The sequence below is a fragment of the Oryctolagus cuniculus genome, chromosome 19 (genome assembly GCF_051225735.1).
Source record: "Oryctolagus cuniculus isolate XC-2025 breed Fujian yellow rabbit chromosome 19, ASM5122573v1, whole genome shotgun sequence".
Lineage (NCBI taxonomy): Eukaryota > Metazoa > Chordata > Mammalia > Lagomorpha > Leporidae > Oryctolagus > Oryctolagus cuniculus.
In genome coordinates this window covers 58,916,587-58,940,640 of record NC_142885.1, presented here as the reverse complement: position 1 = coordinate 58,940,640, position 24,054 = coordinate 58,916,587, and the positions used below count along the sequence as shown (strand labels likewise).

Here is a 24,054-nt window from a genome sequence, read left to right as displayed (position 1 = left end):
GAGCTGCTAACCACCAGGGGGCACAGTTGCACCATTTCAGACTTAGTAGACAGCTGTACAACGGATGATAGCCATGCACAGAGAATTAGAACAAATGGGAAGAAAGTTCCCAGAACATCTAGGCTTATCCTCATTTTTACAAATGAGAAAAATCAAAATCTGGGGCCAGCGCCATGGCTCACTAGGCTAATCCTCCGCCTGCGGCGCCGGCACACCAAGTTCTAGTCCCAGTCAGGGCACCAGATTCTGTCCCGGTTGCTCCTCTTCCAGTCCAGCTCTCTGCTGTGGCCTGGGAAGGCAGCAGAGGATGGCCCAAGTCCTTGGTCCCTGCACCCGCTTGGGAGACCAGGAGGAAGCACCTGGCTCCTGGCTTCGGATTGGCACAGCGTGCCAGCCATAGCAGCCATTTGGGGGGGGTGAACCAATGGAAAGGAAGACCTTTTTCTGTTTCTCTCTCTCACTGTCTAACTCTGTCAAAACAAAGAAACAAACAAAAAATCAATGTCAAAAATAAAAATCTATGAATGGCAAGGGGCCGCCTTCCAGATCACACCGCCTGAGCTCATGACAAGTTTCTGGTTTACTGTTGGCCCAGAACCTACCCTAGGCTTGGCCTCATGGGCGGCGCCTGTCCATCCCTCATGGAAAGCACAGGGAGGCGATGCCATCTTTTGGGAATGGAGGTACTGCAGCGTCAAAGTCCCTGACCCCCAGTCTCCACGGCTGGGACAACTGGGGTTCCAGTCCAAGTGGGTCTGACTGCAGAGCCGCTGCTCCTAACCACCCACCATGTCCACCTCCTAGCACGCATCTGTGGCTCCTGACCCTGCCTCCCCACCTGAGCTTCCTGGGGTTTTCTTAACTGATGTAATGATACTGAATATGAAGTTGATTTTTTTGAATTGTATTTATTTACTTGGAAGACAAACGCAAAAGTTCCCATCTGCTGCTCCACTGCCCAGCGCCTGCAACCCCAGGGCGAGGGCCTGAACCTGGCAGCTGGCAGTTGGTCTAGGTCCTCCACATGGCTGGCAGGGACTCAGTCACTTGAGCCATCACCAATGCCTGTGGGTGTCCTTTCTCAGGAAGCTGGAGCCAGGAGCCAGGGCTGAGCCTCAAACCCCAGCACCCCGATACAGGACGTGGGCATCTCACCAGGCCAAGCGCCCACCTCTGAATTCTTTGTTTACTGGCAAAGCTGTCTTCTCTAGCTCACCCGCTCCACCTCTGAACCCATCTGTGGCCTTTGTCACAGCCCCACAGCGCGGGCCTAATGGCCTCCTCCCTCCCGTGAGTCGCAGCCTACCATTTGCAACAGCCTGGCAGTGTGAGTTTTGGAAAAACTCTCGGTGCACACAGCTTAGGTGGCAGCAGGAAGCAAGCTGGCGTGTGCTACAGCTGGTGTTGCCTGGGGTGTGACAGAGGGAGCTTGGGACAATTTCAGTCGCCCTTTACAAAGAAGATGTCCAGAATTTCCACTTGAACAAAGATTTGTCCATTGAATGGTGCAAATGTCTAGAGCCCGTAGGCTTCCACGCCACATTATGACTCGAGTGGTAAGAGGGAGGGAAAAGTGGCCCAGAAGAACACCTCCATGGGTTGAGGTCGGCCCTGGGGCACCCTGAGACTAGACAGCAGCAGGCAGGGCAGGCTGTCTCGGGAGGCAGCATGCAGTAATAACACAGCGTCCCTTCTGTGGTGTGGACGCCTCGGGAAGCTTCGTCCCAAACCCATTTTGTCCTTGGTTCTATCTGGCCCAAATAAGAATCTGGGTCTTACGTCAAGGTGGTCCAGGCCTCAAAGAGTAGAGAATTTGTAAGAAAAAAAGAAGAGTGTCTGTGTTGTGGCACAGCAGGTAAAGCCACCACCTGCAATACTGCATCCCACATGGGCGCTAGTTTGAGTCCCGGCTGCTCCACTTCTGATCCAGCTCTCTGCTATGGCTTGGAAAAGCAGGAGGAGATGACCTAATTCCTGGGCCCCTGCACCCACATGGGAGACCTGGAAGAAGTCCTGGTCCTGGCTTCAGATTGGCCCAGCTCTCACTATTGCAGCCATTTGTGGAATGAACCAGCGGATGGAAGATCCTCATTCACTCTCATTCTCAATTTCTCTCTCTGTCTCCAAAGAATGTTTGCATATGTCAAATTAAGCACTTCCTTGGAAGGCATAATATAGGGTTAAAAATGGAATTTGGGATCAGAGAAAGCCAAGTCTAAATTCCTGTATGACCTTGGGCAAGTGACTTAATTCATCTGTGAAACAGGGTGGGATTAGTACCACCTGATGATGGGGTAGTGTGATTCAACGACTGTATGTGAAATGTTTGTTCATGAACACTTACTAAGCATCTTCTGTGTGCCAGACACTGCTACAAATGCTACCCAGGTATTTCCTCCTTGCAACAACTCTCATGGGGTCGGTGCCATCATCATCCCACTCTATAGCGAAGGAAACCAGAGCGCACGGAAGCTAAGCTTCTTGCTGTCACCCAGCAGTGACAGAATGAGGATGCAGACCCAGGAGATCTAACCCCAGAGCCCGCACCGGGCCACGGCCAGCAGGCAGCCGTGGGAAAGCTTCACCATGCCTGGTGCCTGTCACCTAGTATACGCTCAGTCAGTGTCGAGGGAATGAGCTCTGGGGTATCCAAGTGGGAAGGTCTCTGAGAGAGTCCTAGAGCGAGAGGTGCCGGGCCGTGGATACACGACTTAGGATTCGGCAGCATGGAGTGACGGTCAAAGCCACGGGAGCTCTTTCCGAGAAAGTCCTTGTGAATGAAGCCACTGCTGCTGCTCAGTGGACTGCACTTCTGTGTCTCATAGGAGACAGAAACAGTGAGGAAGCTGCCTCGCAGGGCTTAGGAAATCCGCTACATCCTTGGTTACGCAATGCCCGTCTTCTTATTTAGGGGGTAGGTGTCTGCAATCCTACTTCAACGAGAATTGGACCAAGACATAAATGCTTCTGATGGATGCAGATTTTTCCAAAAAGCATGCCTGCCTTGGAGCTGGTGCTGTGGCTGCCACCTGCAGTGCTGGCATCCCATACGGGAGGGCTGGTTTGAGTCCCAGCTGCTCCGCTTCTGATCCAGCCTCCAGCTAATGCACCTGGGAAAGCGGTGGAGACGGCCCAAGTGCTTGGATGACTGCCACCCCTGTGGGAGACCCAGATGGGGTTCTGGGCTCCTGGCTTTGGCCTGGCCCAACCCTGGCTGTTGCAGCCACTTGGGGAGTAAGCCAGCAAGTGAAAAATCTCCTCTCTCTCTCTCTCTCTCTCTGACACTCTACATTTCAAATAAATAAAGTAAGCTTTTTTTTTTTTTTTTAATTACACCTGGGGTCGGCGCCATGGCGCAGTAGGTTAATCCTCCGCCTGTGGCGCCAGCATCCCATATGGGGGCCAGTTCTAGTCCTGGCTGCTCCACTTCCAGTCCAGCTCTCTGCTGTGGCCTGGGAAAACAGGAGAAGATGGCCCAAGTCCTTGGGCCCCTGCACCCACGTGGGAGACCAGGAAGAAGCTCCTGGCTCCTGGCTTCAGATTGGTGCAGCTCCAGCCATTAAGGCCATTTAGAGAGTGAACCAACGGAAGGAAGACCTTTCTCTCTGTCTCTCCCTCTCACTGTCTGTAACTCTCTCAAATAAAATCTTTAAAAAAATTACACCTGCAATTTCCTATATTAGGGCTAGGGCTAGGCCTCAGCTGGACAGTAAACCCCGGCTTTGAGGGCCAGGAAGGGTCAATGACTTGTTTCAAACAACCCCTCACCCCGTGTTGGCTTGGAGGTTTGGTTCCTGGGAGAGTACAGCAAGGTTGTGTGACTTTCTCCGTTAAACATACTAAAGACGACCGGCCTCATTTGTTCTACTACCAAACTTGATGCTTAAAATCTAACCATCAGCAGAACCTACCCAACATTAAGAAGAGGCTGAGTCTCGGCCCCATGGCTCTCCTTCCCCGTCTCCTCTCCGACACTGAATCAACACCAGCACCCAGGGGCCGTGCTAGAGGCAGCTCTCCAGCCCCACGGGGAACCACTGCCTCGGAAGTGCCACCTGCATGCCCACCTGGACACTCGAGTGGGAGAACCTCACGCCTAGAGAAACGGAGCCAACAGGCTTCTGGGAGAACCAGTGCCCCCAATGTCGTCACCTGCGCGCTCTGAGACCTTAGACAAGGGGCGGATGTAACTGTGTGCACCTGAGTCTTTGTCATCTGTCACGTGGCTGGAAGTCACAGCATGTGCCCTAATTGTCATAGCAATGGCTCGAATGAGGAAGGAAACACGTTAACAATGTAACACCACTGTTTCAATGACAAAATAAGGAAGAACTGTGGCTCGTCTGCAAACCACACTGCCCAGCGGTCCTCAGTTCCATGGCACTTGTGAGAAATGCACTCTCCGTCCCGTTTCCGACCCCACAAGTGGCAGTCTGCCTTCTGTCTGATCTGCAGGTGACTTGGGCTGGAAAACCACTGGGAGGGGAGGGACAGGAGCACTGCTCAGGGCTTAGGCGTGAGCCCTCTACAGGTGCACCCGGAGCCAAGCCTGGGGCCCTGCTCCACGCGTGAGCGCCTCCCTCTGGGTGCTATCTCAAGGTTGATCAGAGGTCAGTGCTGTGGAAAAGTTCTAACTTGGAGAATTTAGGGAGGAACTGTTACATGCTACCATTCTGAAGGCACGCTGTATTGGTGAGCTTAACTCTTATCCACTGTCCTCACTTCAAACTTAGGACAACCTACGCAAGTCCTGTGCTATTTTTAGTTGTTCCTTTTGTAATTGAACATCACCCCAAATCGCCGTCTCCTTGCCTCATAAAGAATGAACTGGCCCATTCACCGTGGCCACTGAAGGGGCAGATCCTGAAGAAGTCCTAGAGAGGTGTTGTTTTGGGCCTGGTGCTGTGGCATAGCAGACTAAGCCCTTGCCTGCAGCGCCAGCATCCCATATGGACGCTGGTTCTAGTCCCGGCTGCTCCTCTTCCATTCCAGCTCTCTGCTGTGGCCCGGGAGGGCAGTGGAGGATGGCCCAAGTGCTTGGGCCCCTGCACTCACATGGGAGACCTGGAAGAAGCTCCTGGCTCCTGGCTTCGGAGAGGCCTGGGGAGTGAACCAGCAGATGAAAGACCTTTCTCTCTCTCTCTCCCTCTCTGTCTGTAGCTCTGCCTCTCAAATAAATAAATAAAATCTTTAAAAACAACAACCAAAAAGTAGCTCTTGGGAGAGCTTATAGAAGGACCAGGCCTGGCCCACACAGCTCTCTGCCCTCTAGTTCTCGACATGATCACCCACTCCTGCACAGGCTCCCACCATCTGCTGTGGGGCCCTCGCCGGAGCCTGCATCTAACCACTTGGGTTCTCGGCCTCCCCACGATGAGCCTCTGTTTCTTCCGAAGCAGCCCAGGTCAGGTGTTTTATTATAGTAACTACAAGCTGACACGCACAGCTCCCTGCGTGATTCTGAACGCTCTGCTGCCTAACAGGCTCTGCAGGGCTTGGGCAGGGCTGGCCGGCACCATCCTCCCCCTGGCGCGGACAGAGTTGTCTACTGCAAAATCCCTATGCTGAAGCCCTAACCCCTAGTATTTCAGGATGGAGCTATACTTGGAGATAGTTTTTATAAGCACACAATTACATCAGGGAGTCCCCAGTGCAACCTGACCAGTGTCTTCTAAGAGGAGGGTATCTGACATGAAGGGACATCAGGGGTGCACGAATACACAGGAAGGCCACAGCGAGAGGCCTCAGAACAAACGGCCCTGCTGACACCTTAACCTTGGACTTCCAGCCCTTAACACTGTAGGAGAGGGAGCTCAGAACCGTAGCACAGCAGGTTAAGCCGCTGCCTGTGATGCCAGCATCCCATCTCGGGGTGCCAGTTCAAGTCCTGGCTGCTCCCCTTCCCAGGAAGCTCTCTGAGCAGGCACTTGGGAAAGAAGCAGATGATGGCCCAAGTGCTTGGGTCTCTGCTGCCCATGTGGGAGATCCAGATGGAGTTCCAGCTCCTGGCTTCCGCCTGGCCCAGTCCCTGCCAATGTGGCCATTCTCTCTCTCTCTCTCTCTCTCTCTCTCTCTCTCTCTGTCATTCTACCTTTCAAATAAATATTTTTTTAACTGTATAGAAAATGTCTGGTTTAAGACATCTAGTCTATGGTACTTCCTTATGTCAATCCTAGAAAACTAATGCATCCCCTATCGCAAGGTCAACTGGTAAAACATCCTACTCCGATCCGCATGTATGCACGCAACCCGCAGACTAGATCTTTCTACCGCATTTATGCATCCAGGAGGAGCAGAGGCTGCGGTGAAGAGGAGATAGGGATGGAGGTGAAAGGAGCACCCGGATGTAATCATTTCACTTCCGGTGAGTGAGGAACTCGTGCTGCAGTGTGGGAGCCAGATCAGCACAAGCAGTACTGGGCTGACAGAGGGCGGGGCGCGGAATCGCTTCAAACCTCAATGCCAAGGGCTCCTTCACTGATCCCAGGACAATGCCCTGGGCTGCTCCTCCAGACACCTGTCGCAAGCACAGTGTGAAGTTCCTGTCTAAATCAGTGTGCTAGACAGCACCATGACTCGTTCATCCCTACCTGGCCCGTATTCATTGAATGAATGAATGAATGAATGAACACTACTAGCAACCACTAGCAAAGATAATAACAAAAGAACTCACGTTGGTAGGTGTGGGGAGCAACTGGGAGCAACTCGGACTAGACTAAGTTACTGGAATTAAGACTTATTCTATGCATCTGCTCTCCCACAATACGGCGCTGGGAGAGGAGGAAACAGCTTCTACACAGCTGCCTCCAGTTCAAGCAATAAACTGTAGGACCTGCTCCTGATTGGAGGAGAGCAGCGTACTCGGCGTGTGGGTAGCAGAGTTGGGATTGGTGGAAGAGGACTATAAAGGAGGAGAGAGACAACATGCACCAGGAACATCTATCTGAAGGAACACCTGTGCAGCCCCCAAGAGAGCTGGCCGGCAGTGTGCCGCTCCCCCGCGGAAGTGGGGAAAGTGGCAGGGGGAACCGCCCTTCCACGGAGGTGGAAGGGTCGGTAGCCAACCCGGGAAGAACCAGCAGCAAACCCGGGGAGGGCCGAGCAGACGAAAGAACAACGCAGGGTCCTGTGTCGTTCCTCCACGAAGAGGTGGAGCGACATAATGGTGCCGTGACTCGGATAGGAAGCCTAGGCAGGGTTTAGTGTCGTTCCTCCACAAAGAGGGGGAGCGACAGGTAGGGGCTGATGTCATGGCACAGCAGGTTACGCCACCACCTGCAAGGCTGGCATCCCGTATCGGAGTGCCAGTTCTCTTCCAGCTCCTGCTTTTGATCCTGGGAAACCAGTGGACGATGGCCTAAGAGCTTGAACCACTGCCACCCACATTGGGGACCCAGATGGAGTCCTAACCTCCTGGCTTCAACCTAGTCCAGCCCCAGCTCAAAATGAGGCCATTTTGGGGGAGTGAAACTGCACGCGGAAGATGGATCTCTCTTTCTTTTAAATAAATAAATTGATCTTCCTAAAAAAGAAGTCAGGTTGATGGGGTTAATTAATGAATACAGCAGTTCTAACCTCTTATCTCCAGGGAAGACACCCCAACGCCCCCGGTGGATGCCTGAAACCAAGGAGTGAACCCCAGATGTGCTACATTTTTCTCTACGCTCTGCAGCACTGCCAGTGAGATCCCAGTTCCTCTGCCTTCCACGTCTTACGTACACCCTGAGGTCTCCTTTGCACCATTGCTCCTGTGCTTCCGGCCTGCTGTAAAGTTAAACAAGGGTGCCTTGCTCACAAACTCTGATAACAGAGGCAGCCACGTGGGTCATGAGCAGGTAGCAGATACAGCGTGGAGACACTGGACAAGGGGAGCTTTCACACCACGGGCAAGACTGGCCGGGGTGGCATGGGACTTCATCACGATGCTAAACCTAGCAACTGTTCATTTTGGGAGTTTTCAATTTAATGTCCTTAGACTGCAGTTAACTGAGGGTAACTGAAGCCCGGAAAATCAAAACCTCAGATAAAGGAGGACCACAATCAGTAAGTAAAGGACGAACTGAACCGACCGCCGAGCACCAGTGGAGTGTGTTTTGAACTCATTTAAATGCTTTCTGAATTCAGTTCCAATGAGACTTCGCAGCAGCGCTTACTGAAGTGGACAGTGTCCTTTAAGTAACTGGTAATTGACCATTCTGCTGGACCCCACAGTTCTAAAGATTTACTATTTATTTGAAAGGGAAAGTAAAAAAGAGAAAGAGGGGGTGAAAGAGGGAGACAGAGAGAAGGGGAGGGAGATCTTGTATTCACTGATTCACTCCCCAAATGGCTATAACGGCTGGGGTTGGGCCAGGGAGAAACCACAAGCCTGAAGCTCCAGCTGGGTCTCCCACGTGGGTGCAGGGACTGAAGCACTTGGGCCATCTTCCACTGCTTTCGGAGGCACATTAGCAAGGAGCCAGATCGGAGGCGGAGCAGCCTGGCTTTAACTGCGTCTTTTTTTTTTTTTTAAGTTTTTCTTTTTTTAAAGATTTATTTAAGAGTTACAGAGAAGCAGAAGCAGAGAGAGAGAGAGAGAGAGAGAGAGAGAGATCTTCCATCCACCAGTTCACTCTGCAGATGGCCGCAACAGTCGGAGCTGGGCTGATCTGAAGCCAGGAGCCAGGAGCCAGGAGCTTCTTCTGGGTCTCCCATGTGGGTGCAGGAGCCCAAGGACCTGGACCATCTTCCACTGCTTTCTCAGGCCATAGCTGAGAGCTGGAACAGAAGAGGAGCGGCAGGGACACGAACCAGCATCCTATGGGATGACAGCACTGCAGAAGGCAGCTTTACCCACTACACCATTTCACCGGCCCCTTGAACCAGCTCTTATGGGGGGATGCTGGCAGGCCAAGCGGAAGCTGAGCCCACTGCACCAGACGCCTGCCCAAACCCTTCCATTTTAAGAATAGCCAGATGCCTTGTGAATCATCACCTGGCAAACCTTTGAAAAAACGTATACACACACTTGATCTCAGCCAAAAGGCTGAGACGTGATACGTATACACACATATATGCATTACATGCACATGTACACACACATTTATTCCACACATCACAGCTGGTTTCACATTTGGTCCAACACAAGGCACTGATGGCCATGCATAAACCCTCTGAGGGGCGGAGTCCCACGCCACCCCCACCCCAGTCCAACCCCAAAGGCTTAAGACTTCACATGCCACAGAGCAGAGAGAGGAGACCTTTGAGTGACACGGGGACAGTTCTAGTTCAAAGTCACAAACAAACGCATGTTCCGCAGTTCACACGTTGCATGAAATCCAATTGCAGATCTCATATTTATTGAGATGGAATCATCTTTTTCAGCACCGGTTTCTAAACCTTTGCCAGATCTGGGAGGCAAGAATCCCAAGGACCAGTCCCTTGTGCACACATCTCTCGGAGATAAAATCCATCATTCCCAGGTCTTTGTAAGCTAGCCTCAGTATAGTACAACAGTCTTTATTGGAAAACTCCAAATACTTTGTTTTGAAAACTCAGCAATCCAGGTGTAAAACAGAACAGGGAATGCTCAGTTTTCCTCGGTGTTTACTGCATGGTCAGTTTCTGCTCCTGGCTAAAGGCTGGGACTCCCCTTCTGGGAAACCCCCACAGGCTCAGGTGTCACAAAGAAGTTGTTGATTGGCATCCGCCTACCGCAACAGCCATCACGCCTTCGTACTGTCTTCTTGAACGGACCGCCTGTATCGCAGGTCTGGGTTTGACACGGGAAAGAGAAGTTAACGTGGACACGCACTACAGGGGAGCGACTTCAACATCCCATAACTTCTCACAGCTTCCTTGCCTCCTCCTTGGCCATTTCTGTTCTCCCCAGCCTTGAACCCCCACCATCAGATGCCAGCAGGAAATGCAACACCCGAAAGCCCAATGGGCTGGCTCATTTCCTCCCCAGCATTCATTCCCCTCTGGGATCAGCCCCAGGTATTTCTGGGAAGCCACTCTTCCCTACTCTTAGTCCCTGGGGTCTGCAGACGAGGGAAGTGACTCCAAGCTGACCAGGGAAATCTCACAGTGATAGCGACTGGCTCACGGATGGGAACATCCCCAAGCAGATCCAAGAAAACACTAATAAGGGGCTCCGGGACCCCACGCTTTCCCTACACAGTGACTCTGAGAAGACACAAGTTGATAAGGCGGCCTCTCAGGGGGTAGGAAGAGCCTATTTGCAGAAGGAACTAACACGGGAAAGAAATGAACAGAAACGGACCAGGTTCTGGTGCCTTCGTGAGCTCCTGTCTCAGGCACGGCCAAAAACAAGAATTATTCTTGCTTTTTGCCAGACGCAATTCACACTGGTTTTGCAATGGACAGAGCAATGATGCACCAGCGATTCTGACCCTCGGTCCTGGGCAGTATCACCTGGAGAGATCCGTGGTGTGTCCGGGGAGAGGTGGGTTACTCACCAGGGGTAGACTGACGCTCCCCAAAGTGCAAAGATCCTTGCTGCTGGAAGACAAGAGAACGGGCAGCCGCATCACAAGGACTGCAAGGCCTGAGGCTTCCTGCCTAGCTGGGAAGATCTGTGAACACCCTAAGGTTTTGTTGTTTTCCAGAAGCAGAGAGGCAGAGAGCGAGCTCTCATTCCCTGGCTCACTACCCATACACCCACCGGGGCAGGCTTGCGCTGGGCTGAAGCCGGAGCCAGGAACTGGATTCAGGTTTCTGAATCACTGGAGCAACCACACGCCCTCCCAGGGTCTGCATGAAGTCAGAGCTGGAAGGCGGACGGAGGCCCAGGTGCCCTGGTGGGAGGCAGGCGGCTCAGCAGGGGCTTTCCCCCAGGCTAAATGCTGGTCTCCCTATCACATTTTTAAATTAAGGGATTGTGGGGTAGGGGTTTGGACTAGTAGTTCAGATGCCCCCATCCCATATGAGAGTACTTGGGTTTGATTCCTGGCCCTAGCTGTTGATTCCGGACTCAGGGCCAGCGCAGACCCTAGGAGGCAGCAGGTGATGTGGCTCAAGCGGTTGGGTCCCTGCCACCCAATGTGGGAGACCGGGACTGAGTACCCAGCTCCCAGCCAGGCTGTTGCATGCCTCTGGGGAGTGAACTAGTAGAAGTCTCTGTCTCTCAAAAAAAAAAAAAAAAAAAAAAAAAAAAAGCAGGGGAGTGACAGATTAAGATCAAGGCTCAGGGGCCGGCGCCGTGGCTCACTTGGCCAATCCTCTGCTTGCTGCGCCGGCATCCCATATGGGCGCCGGATTCTGTCCTGGCTGCTCCTCTTCCAGTCCAGCTCTCTGCTGTGGCCCGGGAGGGCAGTGGAGGATGGCCCGAGTGCTTGGGCCCCTGGGAGACCAGGAAGAAGCACCTGGCTCCTGGCTTCAGATTGGCACAACGCCGGCTGTAGCGGCCATTTTGGGGGTGAACCGATGGAAGGAAGACCTTTCTCTCTGTCTCTCTCTCACTATCTAATTCTACCGGTCAAATAAGTAAAAATAAAATAAAATAAAATAAAAGACCAAGGCTCATTCATAGAAATAGCAATCATTTTTGTTTTCCAGGAACAATGATTCCATTCTCTCATTCATTCACTTCTTCCACTGATATTTCGGGAACATTTATAGAATGCTGGGTCATATATGAGGCTACCTCACAAAGTTCATGGAAAAATGCAAGTAGGTAAGTTTATCTTAGTGCAAAAAAAATTGAAACCCATACATAGTTTTTCATAATGTGCACTCTGCACTACTGCTTTGAAGACACTTCATCTACAGGGATTTCAAAGGTTTTGCACCAAAATAAACTTTCCTTTTTATCCCACCTTCCCCGAACTTTTTGAAACACCCTTGTATTAGGAGTGGAAGACACCAGGTGACAGACATGGTCCCCAGCCTCAAAGGATTTGCAGCGGGTCTCCAGACGCCTTACGTAAATCCTGCTGGTGCTATTCCTTTGCAGGGACAGTAAAGTTGATGGCAGTCTCTTCTGTCAGACCACAACTTTCAGCTCCCAGTGGTACTGGAGTTAGGGTGCGTTGACTGTTTACCCATGCTTCCCAGGACACCAAAGAAGCCAGCAAGGGCTTTCAACTTAGGGCAGGGTTTCAGGCACCTTTATGCCTTCTTGGTAGGAATAAAACTGGTGAAATCTCTTTAGGAGCGTGATATAGCAATACTGTATCTATTAGCATTCTTGTGTACTCGCAGGTGCCCTGTGGCAGAAATACTCACATAATCATACCACTAATATTTCATTACATACTGCTATTAATATTGCAAGAGCCTGGGAACAATCCAAATCCATGAGGAATGAAATAACATCTCAGACATTGCACTAACAGGGAATGGGGAGTTATGATACTATTTTTATAATATAGCCCAGTTTTTGTAATATATACATAATTTTTTAAAGATTTATTGGGGCCAGCACTGTGGCATAGTGGGCTAAGCCTCTGCCTGCAATGTCGGTATCCCGTATGGTTCCTAGCCCAGCTGCTCCTCTTCCGATCCAGCTCTCTGCTGTGGCCTGGGAAAGCAGTAGAAGATGGCCCAAGTGCTTAGGCCCCTGAACCCATGTGGGAGACTCTGAAGAAGCTCCTGACTCCTGGCTTCAGATCGGCTCAGCTCTGGCCATTTCAGCCATTTAGGGAGTGAACCAGTGGCTGGAAGACCTCTCTCTCTGTCTCCCTCTTTCTGTCTGTAATTCTACCTCTCAAATAAACAAAATCTTTTAAAAAAGATTCTACGCCACAGCACTGGCCCCATGCATAAATAATTTAATGTGTGAGTAGGTGCGGTTATGTTTGCAGATGCCTGGGAGGAAAAATCTTGGAAGGCCACGCACGAAAGCATTGATAGTGCACCGTGGCATAGAAGGCTAAGCCTCTGCCTGCAGTGTCAGCATCCCATATGGGCACTGGTTCGTGTCTCAGCTGCTCCATTTCCAATCCTGCTAATGACCTGGGAAAGCAGCAGAGGATGGTCCAAGTACTTGGGCCCCTGCGCTCATGTAGGAGACCTGGATGAAGCTCCTGGCTCCTGCCTGGCCCAGCCCTGACTATTGTGGCCATTTGGGGAATGAACCAGTGGATGGAAGATTCTCTCTCTCCTCCCTCCCTCCTCCGCCTTCCTCCTGTCCTCCCTCCCTCCCTTCTCTCTCCTCTCTCTCTGTAATAAATCTTTTAAAAAAATAGTACAATGAGGTTTCAGGGTACTTCTCTTCCCAGTGAGATTCACTTCCATGTTACTGAATTCCATAAAACAAGCATGCGAACCCCATGAGGGGAGCAGCTTGATTTTGTTCCCAATATCCCACCACTGAGAACAAGGCCAGGCGTGGGAAGTGTTAGATGGATGAATGTTTTCGATTTAAAAAAACACAGAAATGCTTCAACCTGGAGAGAAAGCGGTCCTTATGTGATCCCAAGAGCTCAGTCTCTGTTAGCTCCCTGACGCCCTTGTCACAAGGAAACAAGCGTGGGTCCCACGGCTTCCCAAGGCAGCCCCCGGCCTCACCTCCACCTCTCTCCTTTCCAGTACGAGTGAGCTGGGGTTTGCTCTCTTCTCTGCATCCTGTAGTTTGATCAACTTGTCTATCAGAAACATTTTATCTTTGCCTTCCTGCAAAAAAAAAAAAAAAAAAAAAATCAAAACATGACGGCTGAACAACAGTGTGCGGTTGAGAAGCAGTTGGTGGCCAGAAGCATCCAGACGTCCTTTGGAGGCTGTGGCCGTATTTTCTTCTGATGAAAGAGCAGGAACGCTGCACAGCGAAGCCAAGGGCCCAGCAGAGCCTCCTGCATTGCCACATTCTCCTCTAAAGCAATTCCTCCCTCAGGCCTGAGCGGCACCTGCTCTAGCCTGTTGCCAGAAGCAACTTCCACTCCACTGTCTGGGTTCTTCTGGGGACAGTGCCCCTGCCTTCATGGTCCATTTGTAACAGGCCTGTGGTGACGCTTACGCTGCCTTCAAATAAACGCCATCCAACTATCTCCCCAGTACACCTACCACTGCCCTTACAACTCCAGGCATTAGAACAAATCTCTCCCATGTTGAGATCGTCCTAAAACTTGCCCAAACGATTCACAACCCTGCATCAGAAATATACTGGTGATGCTTCTGGGGACAAGGAAAGAAAGAGTACAAAGGAACACATACCCTTTCTTCGCATTCCCAAAAGACCAGCTCAAATTATCTGCGATCTTAAGGATTCAAGCCAATACAACATGCTTCTGTCTCATGCTCATAGATGCCAGCTCTCACGCTACAGTTATGTTGAGATTTAGAAGAAAAGGGAACCCAGTTGAAATAAGCACTCTGTGCCCAGACTGTGGTCTGTAAACACCATCTCACCAGGACTCCTTGAAGAAACAGCTCATTCCTGGTCTGGGACAGGAAACAAAGATGAGCCTGGAACATGTTTTCTATCAAGGAGCAAGGAAGTTACCAAAGACTTCTGCAACCATGTCAAAAGAACAGGGAGCAAATTCTATTGGTAGCCAAAGAAACTAATTCACAGGTATATCAGGGAAGGCATTTGGCCCAGCAGGAGAGATGCCAATTGGAATGCCAACTTCCCATATCGCAGTACCTGGATCTGAGTCCTGGCTATGCCACGTCTGGCTCTGCCTTCTGGCTAATACACGTCTTGAGAGGCAGCAGGTGATGACACGAATAGTTGGGCCTCTGACTCCCACATGGAAGACCTGAACTGGGCCTGGGCTCCTGGCTTCAGTGTGGCCCAGCCTTAGCTGCTGTACATATCTGGGAAGAGAACCAGTAGATAGATTCTCTCTCTCTCTCTCTCTCTCTCTCTCTCTCTCTCCTTCTCCCTCTCTGCCTTTCAAATAAAAATAAATAAATATAAATGGTTTCCACTATCAAAGGATGTTACTATTTGAGCATTAAAAGAGATTGTAACTGGGGCCAGCATCGTGGCATAGTGGGTAAGCCACCACCTGCAATGCTGGCATCCCATATGGGCACTGGTTTGTGTCCTGGTTGCTCTGCTTATGATCCAGCTTCCTGCTAACAGCCTGGAAAACACAGTAGAAGACGGCCCAAGTATTTGGGCCCCTGACACCTACGTGGGAGACCCAGATGAATTCCTGGCTCCTGGCTTCAGCCTGACCCAGTGCTGGCTGCTGTGGCCATCTAGGGAGTGAAGCAGCAGAAGGAAGATCTCTCTTTCTTCCTCTCTAACTCCCTCCCTCCTTCCCTCCTTCCCTTCCTCCCCCCTTCCCTCCCTCCCTCCTTCTCCTTCTCTCTCTGTAACTCTGAATTTCAAAATAAATAAATAAATAAATATTTAAATAAATGGAGACTGTAATTGAAGGATACCAAAATATATTTAAAGCATGGATTTATAACAACAGTGTGAAGATCCTCGCCGGCCATTCTCAGAGATTGCTAGGTGTGACGAGTTGAATAGTGCCCAAGTCTGATCCCCAGGACCTTGAATAGGGTCTCATTCTGGAATAGGGTCTTTACAGGTGTAATTAAATTGAGGATCATCCTCCACGTGTAGACCCTCTGTCCAATAGCAAGTCCTTAGAAAGGAAAAGGAGAAGAAATGGACACGGAGGAAAAGGCTGTGAAGACGGACGCAGGGAGTGGAGTTCAAGGCCAGGTGCACCAGGTGCACCCAGCAGTGACAGCGAGCCGACACCATGGACAGACTGGCTTCTCCTTCAGAACCTTGGAGGGAACCAGCCCCAACAACCCAACACCTTGATCTTGGACTTCTGGCTTCCAGGACCATGAGTTCAACATTTCTGCTGCTTGAAGCAGCGAAGTCTGTGGTCCAGCAGCTCCACAAAACCTGTACACCAGGGCCCTGCCTCACCATTCTGAAAACGTGAATCCAAGCAAAGAATCACATGCTGACCTTGCCTTCCCTTTATGAATCCCACTTCAAGGTAAATATTTAAAGAGCAAAAATTCTTTTTTAAATAGAAATCTAGTTAATAAACGCAGGAGGAATTATAGAATCAGAAGTTGCTAGGTTGTAATCCCCAATGAAATCCATGCGTCTTCCAGGCAATGCTCTGGGAAGGCTGCTGAATTCATTAGGCAAAAGGGAGATGGGGGCTTGGGGTGCACGGATCAGGCTAACAAAACCTGGACCCACTGAGCACTCTCAACATCACAGGAAGAGAGACAGCCTCACCTGCAGAGAAGGCGATAGATTTGTCTAGGACGCATTCTGCCTAAAAGAGTTGAACCTGGATCTAGTCAAAGTTTCCAGGTCTCACCACCAGTTCACAGGAAATACAAAGGGGAAAAAAAGGAAAAGAAAAAACACACTAAACCAGCTGGGTCATAACTCAGGGATGTGTCAATGTGGGAAGATCTGAATTCTTCAACAATAAAAAGGGAAGAAAAGGATCAACATACAATCAGCATAGCACCAAATGCAGTGTGTGGCCCTTTCTTCTGATCCTGCTTTGAACAAGACGACTGGGACAATCCGGGAAATGCGAACCCTGACTGACTCCTGCAAATAGGTAGTGAATTATTGATACGTTTTCTTTCAGGCCTGATACTGACATGGTGGTCACGATTTTAAAAAGTCTTTAGCTCATAAAGCTGCACATGAAAGTTTTAGCAGATTAAAAAATAATATAAAGCCCAAGATTTGATTTCAAATAATCAAGAGATCTGCAGGAAAGAGATAGTGTAGATGAAATAAGAGTATATGACCGGGGGCCGGCGCTGTGGCGCAGCGGGTTAACACCCTGGCCTGAAGCGCCAGCATCCCATATGGGCACCGGTTCTAGTCCCAGATGCTCTTCTTCCAATCCAGCTCTCTGTTATGGCCTGGGATAGCAGTAGAAGATGGCCCAAGTCCTTGGGCCCCTGCACCACGTGGGAGACCCAGAGGAAGCTCCTGGCTCCTGGCTTTGGATTGACACAGGTCCGGCCATTGCGGCCAGTTGGGGAGTGAACCATCGGATGGAAGACCTCTCTCTCTCTCTCTCTCTGCTTCTCCTTTCTCTGTGTAACTCTGACTTTCACATAAATAAATAAATCTTTAAAAAAAAAAAAAGAGTATATGACCGCTGGTGGTTGCTAAGGATTGCCAGGTGCTATGGAAAAGGGGGCTCCTCTTATTACTCCCTCCACTGTAGTATTTTGAAAATGTTCATTACAGGGGCTGGCGTTGTGGGGCAGCTGGTTAAGCTACCACCTACAATGCCAGCATCCCATATAGGAGAGCCAGTTTGAGTTCTGGCTGCCCTGCTTCTGATCCAGCTCCACAGAGCTAGTGCGCCTGGGAAAGCAGTGGAAGATGGCCTAAGTCATTTGGCCCCTGCCACTTGTGGATTCAGCCTTGCCCAGTCTCAGCCACTGCAGTCATTTGGGGAATGAACCATCATCAGATGCGAGATCTCTCTCCCTCTCCCTCCCTCCCTCTGTCACTCCCTCCCCCGTCCCTCTTGCACTCTCTCTGTAATTCTGCCTTTAAAATTAGAATAAATAAACAAAGCTTTGACAATGTCCATTATAAAGTGGGAAGATTATAACAGGAATCCAACAGGACTTACATTGATAATCTGTTCATGGAGAAGCCTGATCATTATCTTTCTTCCTTCTGTGATTTGCCAGTAAAGATAGGTGATGATTCTGGAAGAGAAGACAAATGAATGACAGGCACTCTTGCCAATGCTTTGCAGGCTTTGAATTTCAGTGGGGTGCAAAGGAAGTAGAATATTGGGGTGCAAAGGAAGTAGACTATTTGCTTGCAAATATTTTTTTTTGTCCCAGATATGTCCCCAAAAAGTCATGTCAGGGTGAGCTACTGGTTAAAATCTCTAGGGAAATGCATGTTCCACTTGGCTGCCCATGGAATCATCTGGAAGGTAGAAATAGGCTCTGTGTCCTGACTCCTCCTCCAACCAATTAGCTGAGCACCTGTGGACACGGGGCCAGATGTTTTAAAGCATCAGCATCATTTAAATGCGCATGATTTGAACGTGCAGTCGGGGCTCCAGGATCTGCAGGGTATCTGGGATGCTGCTCTAGTGCAGCTGCTCATGTCTGGGCTGCAGCCCGAGATCCTGCACTTGTGATAAGCTCCCCATGTGATGAACACATACTTGGTCTTTGTCCCTGGTTCTTGGCACGGAGCTCCTAAAACCTTTGCAAGCTCCAGAGTAGCGAGTGTCTTTTGTGTGCCAGTAAGATGACTGGTGGCGGAGGACTCTCAGATAGCACCGAGGTAGGGGCTGCTCACAAGGAGGACCAAGGCTGGATCAGAGGACTGGACAGTTCAGCCCCCGCCCCACCCTCCCCTGACCACAGGGAGGAGAGAGGGGCTTGAAACTGAGCTAATCAGCAGCAGCAAAGACTTCTTCAATGATGCCCACCCAAGGGAGGACGTGGGGGGTCCACCTCACACTCATCCCCAGTCCTCGGCCCAGGCATCTCTCTCACTGGGGGCCCCTGAATCGCATCTTTGTAATAAACTGGCAACAACAAAGTGCCTTCCTGAGTGCTGTGATTCACTTTAGCAAATTAATCAAACCCGAGGAGGGGGTAGCGGGAACCCCGGAAGTTATGGCCAGCTGGTCAGAAGTACAAGGTGACGATCTGGGACGCTGGAGTCGGCGTCTGACATGGAAGCAGTTCCTTAACTCATCGGATCTGATGCTAACTCCAGGTGGAGAGCGCAGGGTGGAACGGAGCTGTAGGACACTCAGCTGGTGCCCTGGAAGTCGGAGCATTGGTTGGTGCAGGGGAAAACCACACACACACATACACACACACATACACGCACACACGTGTCAGAAGTGTGAGTGAAAACAGCACAGACTCAGTGGATTGGGAGTTTGGAGGAGCAAAGCACCAGAAGTCATCACTCTAAGGGGGCCAATGGCAGCCTGGGGTGTGGGAGGGCAGGCACCTGCCAGCTGGGAGACCTAGGGTCTAGCCTCTGCCCCGACAGGCTGCATGGCCCGGAACCTGTCTCTGCGTGTTTCCATCTCTGTAAAACTGAGGGCTTGCTCTACGGTCTATGTCGGCTTGTTCCAACAGTCTGCGCGTTTGAGCTGTGTCTCCATACGAGGAGCTGCAATCTCAGATGCCGTCAAGACCTCGCTTCTAGAAGGGGACCGCCATAAAGCACCCAACCCACGGCTCCACGCAGAGAAACGGGCACGGTGTCAACAATGATGCTTTCTCAGCACGTCCATCTTTTTAAAATTCAAAAGCGAAAGCACAGTATCCGAAGTAGCAGTGATGCCTCGACCATTTTAACAAATCAGTCTCAGGAAGAACCGCATGCAAGATTCTCCTAAGCACTCTCATATTCATGTTTTCATTTTCTTCTCATGTCCTTTTACAAGAGGTGTAACATGGAGGGAGGGAGGGAGGGAAGGAAATAAAATACTAACTAACTTTTAAAAAATCCTGCCTGTCCAGGGGTACACATTAGGGTCATCAGACAGTGAGCTGCGCCATGACGGTCATTGCCACCCTGACATCCCCAGGGCTGTCCACACCTTGTGTCAGTGAAATGTGCTCCCCCCAACAGCTGTGGCTTTTCCCTACTCGTTCCCTGAGACGCCCCCACTTACAACACAATCAGAGTGAGGATGAAGAAGAAGTGCACACTTCCAATGAGGTTCTGATAGATCCAAACAACCCACAGGTAGCCAGGCCGTCTGCTTAGGGTGTCGATCCAGCTGTAGATGGAGTGAATGAAGAAAGGCAGGCCTCGGAAGGGGCCACAGTCGGCGGAGGGTTTCAACCTGGGAGAACGAGGGGTGCAGAATCATCCCGAGTGCAGCACTCAGAGTCATTCTAGAATCAGGCTGTCCCTCTGGGCTCTGGACCTGGAAAAAGCGATTCTTGCCTGCTCCACCCCCACTGTCTTTCCAAAGGGGATTCCTGCCCCAGCCATGGCTGGCATATGAATCCCAACTATTAGATTCCAAGTCCTTGTCTTCATACAGCTAAGACTCCAAAGCACAGATGTAAGTAAGGTGCGTGAGTGAGAGCAGGATTTACTTAGAAGCGAGAGAGTGAATACACTATGTGTATTCACTCACGTGAGAGTGTGGGCAACCCCACATGGAGAGATACCCATCATGAGTGGGCCCGAGAGCTGCCTTTGAGAAGAGAATGGGGGAGGAGGCCAAAGAAGGACCAGCAACAGGGGCAGGAAACCAAGAGAAAAGGGGCCACCCCCATGTGCAACTGTCCCCTTTAGGGGGTAGAGGGTGGGGTTTGGTGTGCATGAAGCTTTCTGGGAGTTTCATGGTGCCTCCACAAGGAGCCTAACTTCCACTGGCTATCATGGCATCTTCTTCCTGCTGTAGGAGAAGCAGGTGCATCATGGGAAAGTGGGCATACTGGATTGACACGTAAGGGGGTGGAGTTACAGCACAAGGCTAGAGGCAGAAACTGTGGAAAAATCTTTCCGCTCCCCTGTTCCTATCTAATCTTCCTGCCTATTTCCCTCATATCACTCTGAAAATGAGACCTTGCACCAGACGTATCACCGGATCCAACAGTGGCCAACCCAAAGGCCAAACAATGACCTCTGTGGCATTTTGGCTTGAAGAAATGAGTGAGGGCAATCAGATTCTCTTCCCTGGGAACTTGAATTAAGGAACACAAAGAGAGGGGCTGGCGCTGTGGCACTTCCAAGAGAGGATCCTGCCCATGTGCGGAGGGGACGCTGGGTCCCAGGAATGCAGCAAGTGCCTTAGGGCCAGGGCACAGTGGAGCCACAGGGAGGTGAGGTGGAGGGTGGGAGTAAGCCAGGTCAGACACAGCCTCAGCTAGCTCGGGTGAAGTTCTGTTCTCCAGGGGAGGAACGGGCCTCTGCCCATTCTGAGACGCTTCCATTCTCGGCAGACGTGAGGAAGCTTCTCCTCACCCTGGGTGCCTGGTGGCAGTGACCAGAATGGGATTCGTGTTCCCTTCCACGGCTGGACTATTTGCTGGCTACCAAGGGACGCAGGGCTGCGTGCTTCAAGGAGCACGTCTTTATGGTCTGTGCTTTGACAGCCGAGGCCTGACCGACTCTGGAGAGACTGTCCTTCCCTGGGTTAGACTGAAACATGTGGCTCTCGTGGGCAAACCAGCCAGTCCAGGGCCCACATCTCCAGCTGCCTCCTTTGCTGCCTTCTCTTATACTCCGGGCCACCATGCACCTGCCCTTGTATGCCCGAGGCCAGGAACCACACCACTCGGGGCAGCCCCTCCCTTCCAGAGCCGGCTAAAATTATTCAGAGTAGCCAGTCCAAAACCTGATTCCTCCACCTTCCCTGTTTCTCACCTCCTGCCCAGGTTTCCCCTTCTGTTCCTCTCCCACTTGACCTTGACCAACCCTGGGGCTCCTCCGTGTGGCCCTGCATGCCAAGCAGTGCCCCCTCTTCTTGGGAACTGTGAGTAACAACTACATTTCTCAGTGGCAATCGTCTGCTGCTCTGTTGGCCTCATCACCCCTGAACAATATTATAAGCCCACATTTAAATGTTTTACTTAATGTATTTGAAAGCCAGAGCGAGAAAGAGCCAGAGTTCCCATCTATCTACTTACTCCCCAGATGCCTGCAACAGCCGGAGCCAACCACGCTGAGGAGCTTGGAACTCATGCTGGGTCCCCCGTGTGGGTGGCAGAGGGCCGAGCCTTGAGCCATCACTTGCTCCTTCTGGTGGCGTGCATTAGCAGGAAGCTGGCATCAGGAGTTGGGCCAGGACTCAAACGCAGGCCTAACTAGCATCGTAACTGCCAGGCCAATCGCCCATCCCTAAAGCCACATTTGAAACGAACGGTCACGTAGCCAGTGCCTAAAACCTCGCCCAAGGCCGCCGTCTCCTACCTCCAGATGGTGATGGCCAGGGTGCACAGGACTCCGGTGAAAGACGGGAAAAAGAGCAAGAAGATGAAGAAAGTCATCATTTGAGAGGCCCGCCAGGCTTTGCTCGGAGGCTGGAAATTCATCATCAGGCTGATCTGCAGGGAGAGGTGCGGTCTCCTGCTGTCTGCAGCTAGACAAGCAGCCAGAGGGACCCCGGCCACGCTCCTGCCTCCCGGCCCCTTCCCAGCCCCAGCCACCGTCAGGTCACACAGGGGACAGGGTTCAGACTGACTCACATTTTTGACATAAAACATGATGAAAAGGGTGATCATTTGGATAAAGGGCAGCAAGGGGCAGAAGAAGATTCCAATCCTGCGAAGGAGAGACGGTGAGTGTCAGAGACCGTGGGAGAGATGGGGAGCGGGGGCAGGGCTGGAGAGGGAAGGGAGAGGGGATGTTGCAGGTTGATTTGTGTCCTCCATGACTCACGCATACCTCTGAACATGACTGAACCCAGAGAGAGGGCCTCTATACTGGTAATTGGGTTAAAACATGGTCACTGTGGTGGGCCCTGAGCTGACAGGACTGGGGTCTTTAGAAGAAGAGGACTCAGAACACAGCCACCTGCCCGGAGGGAAGAGCAGGTAAAGGCACAAGGAGCAGGTGGCCATCTATCTGTAAGTCAAGCTATTACCCAGTGTCAGATCAATTACCTACATCGGTTTTCTAAAAAACAAAACATGGGAGATCCAGAAATTCCACTCTGGGTGGATATCCACAAGAACTAAGCAACGTGAAGGCAACAGAAGATGGCCCAGCTTCTGTGCCTAGGGGAGACTTGGATGAAGCTCCTGGCTCCTGGCTTCAGCCTGGCCTAGCCCTGGTTGCTATGGTCACTTTGGGAGTGAACCAATGGATGGAAGATCTCTATCTCTCCCTCTCCCTCTCTCTCTCTGTAACTCTGTCTTTCAAATAAATAAAATTAATAAATAAATAAATTTAAAAAAAAAAAAGAACTAAGCAAGATTGCAGAGTAACTGCACGCCCAAGTTCATGGCAATGCTGTTCATAAGAGTCAAAGGCAGAAGCAACCCAGGTGTTCACGGGCACATGATGCTACCGTCCAGGTGTACAAAGGAAAGGTTGCAACATGGGCGAACCTTCTGGGAAATCAGCCAGGCATACCAAGTTCAATACCGTCTGGCTCCACCTGTGGGTGGAATCTGGAGGGGTCGGGCTCAGAGAAGCAGGGAGCAGAGGGGTTGTTGCCAGGGAAGGAGGAAACGTGGAGTTGTTTTACAATTTGGAGTTTCAGTTTTGCAAGAAGGAAAGGTCCTGAAGATTGGTTATACAGCCATGTGATTGTACGTCTTAACACGTTTTTAAAATAAAAACATGTTTTAAAGGATGCTCATGAGGACAGCCATAGTCATAACATCCATGCTTATGCAACACATCTGAGGCAGACACTCACGAAGCGCTCATTTTCTCAGTCCTCTCCAAGATCCTGGGAGCAGAAAGTATCGTCTCTCTCACCGAGAGGTTGGAAAGCTGAGGGTTAGAGAGAGCAGGAGCGACTTGCCCAAAGCTGTCCCGCTGGCTGAAATAACGTGAGTGAGAGACTGCTGGCTGCCAAGCTGCTCGAAGGCGACCTGGCAGGGAGCAAATACATCACTCCACGACCAGAGAAAAGGCCATGCCATCACTAACATAACCCAGGCCTTGGTGACTCATCTGCAGTCAGCACCTCTCCCAGGGCGACTGGAGCGTGTTGGAAAATGAAAGTCTCTCCAGCTCCATGGCATATGGGAGTTGACACAGCCCTTTTCATCCACCGTCACATTTAATCCTCAGCATAGCTGTTGTCATGTGCATTGTACAGATGAGGTGATTGAAGCCAGACATGCTCATGACCGCAGCGTGCGGCAGAGCCAGGCCCAGAATCCAAATTAATCCAACTCCAAATCCACTACTTTCAAATCAGCAAGACAGAACCAGGAACTATGATCCATGGAACAGAACTCTGCCATTGACTCCATCACACTCAAATAAATAAGGAAAAATACCCACTGACTGTTAACTAGGTAAGCTTGCAAAATATTGATGGAACTGGCCGGCGCCGCAGCTCACTAGGCTAATCCTCCGCCTAGCAGTGCCGGCACACCGGGTTCTAGTCCCGGTCGGGGCAGCGGATTCTGTCCCAGTTGCCCCTCTTCCAGGCCAGCTCTCTGCTGTGGCCAGGGAGT

At 51.0% G+C, this 24,054-nt stretch overlaps 1 protein-coding gene across 4 annotated transcripts in view; it reads right to left on the bottom strand.

The window, feature by feature from the left end:
* TMC5 (transmembrane channel like 5) overlaps window positions 1–24,054 on the bottom strand; it is a 98,121-nt gene that overhangs the window by 3,472 nt on the left and 70,595 nt on the right. The window contains exons 15-21 of one of the 4 annotated variants that reach the window (XM_070064782.2): window positions 22,105–22,180; window positions 21,830–21,963; window positions 19,575–19,748; window positions 17,544–17,622; window positions 13,513–13,617; window positions 10,461–10,503; window positions 9,055–9,751 (exon numbers count right to left, since the gene is read on the bottom strand). In XM_070064782.2, coding sequence (XP_069920883.2) covers window positions 9,705–9,751; window positions 10,461–10,503; window positions 13,513–13,617; window positions 17,544–17,622; window positions 19,575–19,748; window positions 21,830–21,963; window positions 22,105–22,180 — 658 coding nt within the window. In that variant the 3' untranslated portion in view covers window positions 9,055–9,704. Of the gene's footprint in view, window positions 1–9,054; window positions 9,752–10,460; window positions 10,504–13,512; window positions 13,618–17,543; window positions 17,623–19,574; window positions 19,749–21,829; window positions 21,964–22,104; window positions 22,181–24,054 lie in introns of those variants that run through there. The other 3 variants (XM_070064781.2, XM_070064783.2, XM_070064784.2) reach the window with 3 other exon arrangements.